Source organism: Mesitornis unicolor, unplaced genomic scaffold (assembly GCF_000695765.1).
Source record: "Mesitornis unicolor isolate BGI_N332 unplaced genomic scaffold, ASM69576v1 scaffold22138, whole genome shotgun sequence".
Lineage (NCBI taxonomy): Eukaryota > Metazoa > Chordata > Aves > Mesitornithiformes > Mesitornithidae > Mesitornis > Mesitornis unicolor.
The window spans coordinates 2,270-8,938 of NW_010204132.1; the positions used below are offsets into that span (position 1 = coordinate 2,270).

The window sequence follows — 6,669 nt, forward strand, 5'->3', positions numbered from 1 at the left end:
CTGTGTCCTCAGTCCGGGCAAGGAGATGAAGGCTCTGGCCATCAAACCACTACCTCTGCCCACTACCTGTGGTTAATTAAGGTATCTTAAAATATTTGCATGGGGAAATCAGATGGGTTCTAATGTTAGGATGTTTACCTTAATGAAAAGTGAGGCTGCTTGAGAGTGACTTGCATTAGAGATATAGAGAGGATTAAACATAGTTACCTGTTAAAATCCTCAATATAGTAAATTATTTGGGGGATTTGTTTTATTAGCTCTTTCTGGGGTAAAGAAAGGAAGGGACTTTATTTAACTCTCCACATGAATGTTAGCTTGCAGTATAACTTTAGGGCTTCATGACAGTCAGTGGGAGTTTTGTCATCAACTTGAAAGCCAGTTGAGGCCTCCAGCTGTAAATACCATTTAATATAATTTTTGTGCTTTCTTCTTCACTAATTCTTTAGGTTGCTTTTAGATGGTGCTCCTCTTATAGCTATCCATAAAGCCAGATACTTCAAGAAAAAAGATGGCTTGGCTCTGGGACCTGGGCCTTTCGTAACTGGGCTGGAATACGCGACGGACACCGAAGCGACAGTGGTGGGGAAGCCAGAGAAAACCTTCTTCCTAGAAGCTCTGCGGGGCCTTGACTGCGCCCCAGAGGAGGCCGTCATGATCGGTGATGTACGTGGGTACCATACACCCTCTTGCCTGCCTGCTAGCATGGCGCACATCTCCACTGCGTGTGGTACCTCCTAAATGCCACAAAATGATCTTTCTAAAAGCGCTGGGATTAAACGAGGGGAGAAAATTGACCTGTGAGAAGGTGCAGATGTAGTGCGTGCTCCGTGGGGTCCACTGAGTTCCTTCGGTGGGCTCTAGAGAAGCCCCAGCCATCCTACCCAAGGGCAGTCTGTTGACAAGACGTGCCTTGCCATGTCTCTGAGGCCCTTTCTAAAACCACCCGTTCCTGCGTGAGTGGATCTCATGATTTGATCAGGGGAAAACCACATATTAAATGTATTTCTGTGATGGTTTTTCTCGTAAGTGGCTACAGGATTTGACTCCGTGTAGCTGCTTTTAAGTGGCTGGTTACTGATGTGCAAAGCAGAGAATGTCACTAAAAACTCGTTAATGAATTGTGCGTGTGACTGCTAACGAGCTGCCCTCCTGTTCTGTCCCAGGACTGCAGGGATGACGTTGGTGGTGCCCAGAATGCGGGCATGCGTGGGATTTTGGTAAGGACCGGTAAGTATTTGATGGAGCAGTCATTTTGGGTGACAGTGGTGGATTCAGTGACCTTGCCTTGGGTACGGGCAGCCCCCATGCACAAAGTGTAGGTAGGTGCTGAGCCCAGGATCGAATCCTGGTGCTTAGCAGAGGCCATTCCTGCAGTTCGTTACACCCAGGTCTGCTGGGACACCCCAAATCCATCATCCCTTGCATTTTGGAGTGAATTCAGCAGATACGTTTCCTCAGCTGCACAGTGGCAGCCTGTCAAGCAGTAGCAGAGAATAATTTAGGTTGGAAAAGACATTTAAGATCACTGAGTCCGGCTGAAGCGGGACCATAATGGACTGACAGCTATTTTCAGTGTTACTGATGGTACCACAGGCCAGGCAAGGTCTTTCTCAGGTGGCAGCTGCTTGTGCCACACAGTCCATGTCAAGAGACTTAAAGGTGATCTTAAAGGTGTTTTCCAACCAAAAGATTTGGATTAATTTTGAGCCAGAGCTGCTCCTGGAGGAGCCTTCAGTGAAGCTCAGTGCTTGTTTAGGGAAGACCTGCGAGATGTTTGTTGCAGGAGAACCTCAGGTGGGCATTTCTCCTGCCACCTCTGGTGGTTCCTGCTTTGAGGAGACTAATTTTTAGGGGAAAGAAAAAAGAGAATACGCTAAGGAGCTTGGTAAATGTATGTTTATAAGACAAGGGGTAACGGACACAAGCTGGAACACAGGAGGTTCCACTTAAATTTGAGAAGAAACTTCTTCTCAGTGAGGGTGACAGAGCATGGACCAGGCTGCCCAGAGAGGTTGTGGAGTCTCCTTCTCTGCAGACATTCAAAACCCGCCTGGACGCCTTCCTGTGTAACCTCATCTGGGTGTTCCTGCTCCGGCAGGGGGATTGGACTGGATGAGCTTTTGAGGTCCCTTCCAATCCCTAATGTTTTGTGATTCTGTGATTCTGTTTTTGTTAATCTTACAGGTAAATATCGACCAGCAGATGAAGACAAAATCAATCCGGCTCCTTACTTAACCTGTGAGAATTTCCCAGAGGCAGTGGAACACATCCTACAGCATCTGCTATAAGAAAGGCAGTAGTTAGTTTGAAGAAACATCTGTTTCACGTAATCTCCTTTACTCTTCCTTCAAAAATTAAGGACACTGGATCAATGCATGCGTTGCATCAGAAACCAAGCCCTGAGCTCCTTCCACTCGAGCGGTGAAAGGGCAGAGGGATGCGAGCCCCTTTCCTGTAGCAGTTTTAGGGAGAAGTGATGAGGAACCGTGGAAACCCAGCAGGTGAGACAGGGAGCAGCCGTGTCGGTCGTAGCCTTTCCTGAATGACACAGGGAGCGTGGCAGAGAGCTCTGTTTGTTTCCAGTCTTTCAAGAAGTAACTGATGAAAAGCCCTGCCTGGGAAGCGTGATGTTCTGCTGAATAAGCTAAACTGAAAATAAACCCCACTGGAAATACTCAAGTAAATAAACCTTGGAGATGAACAGAGCCTTAGTCAGCCTGTAGTGATTTCACCGAGTATGCCCCTGCTCTGCTCTAATTTAGAGATTATGCACATCTGGAAGTGACTTTTAAATTAAAATATCGCCATTGTTTAATAATAACTGCTGTTGATGTCTTTTTCTCTCATTAGAACGGAGCCTAGGTTTTGTTTTTCAAATTTTACATAAAATTAAAACTGTCAGCATTTACAGATGTTTTAATTAGATGCTGTTATTAAAAAGAATGGTACAGAAACAAAAAAATCTGGCATTAAATGCCTCAGAGACGGTGAATTTTTGAAATTAGACTTCAGCAGGGTCCTATTAATGCTGCCGTTGCAAAATTTTGCTATGGTGGGGATTTTTTTGTTTGTTTGTTTTTAATGTCACGGGAAAAATCCTTCACGAGCCACGGGGACAGATTCCACTTTTTACACACTTGGTTAGTAGAGCTGTGAAGTGAAATTTAATTCTGTAGTGTGCAATGCTTTTCCTGCCTGTTAAATCCCCCAGTATGAACCAACTTTGCAATGATGGCAAATAGCTTTTCTGGTCCATTTGCGAACGGCAATAATCAAAAGTCCTTTACAGTTGTTTTACAGTGCTCCTGAGTGTTAAATTATTCTCTTGTAGTTACACATTGCTGGAGTATTAACCTTACTGAGAATACAGTTTTGTGTTAACGAGCCGTGCTCGTTAAGAGAAGTCACGGTGATGAGCGCATGGAAAGCTCTCGTCCCGTGAAGGGCTGTCTGGAATATGGGGAATATTGCATCTGGAATATTGTGTCCAGTTCTGGGCCCTCAGTTCAAGAAGGACAGGGAACTGCTGGAGAGAGTCCAGCGTAGGGCTACAAAGATGATCAACGGAGTGGAGCATCTCCCTTCTGAGGAGCGGCTGAGGGAGCTGGGTCTCTTTAGTTTGCAGAAGAGGAGACTGAGGGGTGACCTCATTCATGTTTATAAATATTTAAAGGGTGAGTGTCACGAGGATGGAGCCAGGCTCTTCTCGGTGACAAACAATGATAAGACAAGGGGTAACGGACACAAACTGGAACACAGGAGGTTCCACTTCAATGTGAGAAGAAACTTCTTCTCAGTGAGGGTGACAGAGCCCTGGCCCAGGCTGCCCAGAGAGGTTGTGGAGTCTCCTTCTCTGCAGACATTCAAACCCCGCCTGGACGCCTTCCTGTGTAACCTCATCTGGGTGTTCCTGCTCCGGCAGGGGGATTGGACTGGATGAGCTTTGGAGGTCCCTTCCAATCCCTAACGTTCTGGGATTCTGTGATTCTGTGATTCTGTGTCTGTGCAGCCTCGTGTGCTGGGTGGTAACCCACAACCAGGTGTAATTGTGTGTATGGATGGAGTAAACTTTGCAGGAACAAAAGGCATCTTTAGATACTGTTTGTGTGCCCCCATGAATCCTGACCTATGGTTTTGAATAAATTCACGCATCTAGCGTTCATGCCAGCAATGCTGAGGCTGTGTTGCTTTCTGCTGATTTACTGCACTGACTCCACGTTCCTCTGATTCCTTGCCTTTTCCACCTTGGAAATACCCTAGACCAACTAGAAATTAAATAGATTGGCTATATCAAGGCTTTGATCTCAGCTGAAAACAGTGAAAATCTCACCAAAGCTACAAAGCACTGCTAAGCTCCTCATCAAGATCATCGAGTCCAACCATTAACCCAGCAGTGTCAACTCTACCCCTGAACCGTGTCGGTAAGTGCCACATCCACACGTGTTTTCCAGTGCCTCCAGGGCACCTGGAATCCACCACTGCCCCGAGCAGCCCATTCCAGTGCTTGACAACCCTTTTGGTGAAGAAATGTTCCCTACTATTCAGTCTAAACCTCCCCTGGTGCAACTTGAGGCCATTTCTTCTCATTCTATCACTTATTACTGGAGACACGAGACCAACCCCTCCTCGCTACCCCCTCCTTTCAGGAGCTGTAGAGGGGATAAGGTCTGTCCTCAGCCGCCTCCAGTTGAACCACGCCAGCTCCCTCAGCTGCTCCTCCTCAGACTTGTGCTCTAAACCCTTCTGTTTCATTTAAAAGGGTGCAGGTCTCTGCTGGTAAAGCTACGCTGGTTGTGATGCTCCAATGGGTCTCGGGGAGAAGCCCGCTGACCATCTGACTGCTGTTAACAAACTTCTACCCCAATCCTGTAAACAACTGACATGAATAAAGATGCAGAAGGAAGCAATCTTTTAAGTCTTTATGCATAAAATTAAGGCTTGGAGTCTTCATTACATAGCAACTGCCATTCTGCCATGACACTGTGTCCAGTGTTTTTGAATGGTCATTGAAAATGACTAGTAAAATATTAAAGAAACAACCCCTCCATTAAATTTTGAAGATGTGGATTTCCCCCTGACATTTCTCACTGCGCTCTTTCCTGGCAACAACAGCACTTCCTTCCCCATCACCATTTCATCCTTCAGAGGCAAGGCAATGCCGTTTTGGATAGGAAAAGTCTTGGAAGTTCTCGGTCTTTCGGGGTTTTTATTTTCAAACCGACTCAAACTCTCTCTGCCAAGCTGCGTACTTCTGGCTTAGATTCTTTGCAGATGGTTTGGTGTGGGCAAGCACATCCAGGAAATCCGCTGTTGTGATCTTGTCTAATCGGATCACGGGCAAGTTACTGTTACCTAAAGAGAGGAGAATTGGTTAAATACTGTTATTGTTACCAAAATACTTTCTGTTATGCCCCTGCCTAATGCAAGACTTAATATAGGAAAACACAACAATCCTAGTGAGATAAAGACAAATTCCTACTTGTGCACAGAGCACAGATACCGACAGCTTTTTAAAAAAGGCCTCATTTTCAGAAATACAGTGGCTTAGGTAGATGTTTTAGAAATGAACACTTTAAAACTTCTCTAAGCAGATAACAGAGCTCCACCTGCTGGGGTGAACATTGCAATTTCTAGAGTTACAGCAGTAGATGAGCATTTCCCAGGTCGGGTTCTCAAGGGCTGCGATACCTGGCTGATGATTTTCAAGAGCGTCAAAGATTTTCCTCACTGGTCTCATGGCTGCTTCCTTGCACACGAGTTTTATGTCGGAGCCGGAGTATCCATCTGTTTCCTGTGATGGATCAGAACGACATGTTACAGCTTACAGATCGGACAGGAATGGCATTTACAAGCATATATATTTATGTAAAATATTTGTAAAGTCTATTCCTGTCTGAAATATATTTATATGTGTGTGTATATATATATACACACACACATAAAGTCTCATGTGTACCCTCCCCTCATGTTGCTTGTTCTCATTTTGAACGCCCACAGTACCCTGGAGCAAGGAAAATACTGGGTATTTTCTTTCCAAAGGACAATTTTCCATAGGTCAAATAAAACTCATCTTTCTACATCTGTTTCCAGCACCCCTGTTAATAAAATAACCATTACTTCCTTATTAACATTTGTGAAACAAAAGCTGAGCAGTACTGCCTTGGTGAACAGATGTAAAAAGGGCCAACTGGGTACGCTGTAAGGTATTTTCAAAGAATTTAGGATGTGACAAAGGACTAAATGAAGAAAGCCTGATTCCTAGTGAATCTCTCCCCTGTCTAAATGCTCTTTTCTCCCGCAGCAGTGGAGCTGTGACAGACACCTACACAATTAACTGTTCATTACCCTGATGAATTGGAAGTGCTCCCAGCTTGGTAAGAAGAGTGATAAAATCTACTGTTGCTGGAAGTCTCCCTGTATTTAAGGCTGAAAAGTTGGCCCAGCAGAGAGGACCAGAATACACCATTCTGCAGGCAGAGTTGTGTATGAACCAGGGATTTCCATGGCCAGGCACGTGCCTATGAAATGCTCAGCCCCGTGTCTTGCTGCTCTCTCTTTGGCTGGAGGTCTTCCCCCCGCCTCTGTATGTTGCAGTTGCTCTATACAGAGGTGCTGTGCCAACACTCTGCATCGGACCCATCACAGCATGGTTTGGTTGGGAAGGGACCT

At 45.5% G+C, this 6,669-nt stretch overlaps 1 protein-coding gene across 1 annotated transcript; it reads left to right on the forward strand.

The window, feature by feature from the left end:
• Nucleotides 1-429: 429 nt before the first annotated feature.
• HDHD2 (haloacid dehalogenase-like hydrolase domain containing 2) lies at nt 430-2,288 on the forward strand (the record flags this gene model as incomplete). The annotated part of the gene is given in 3 exon segments (XM_010190963.1): nt 430-663; nt 1,164-1,227; nt 2,185-2,288. Coding segments are annotated over 3 exon segments (402 nt in total), but the record flags the coding sequence as incomplete, so codon positions are not given.
• Nucleotides 2,289-6,669: the final 4,381 nt, after the last annotated feature.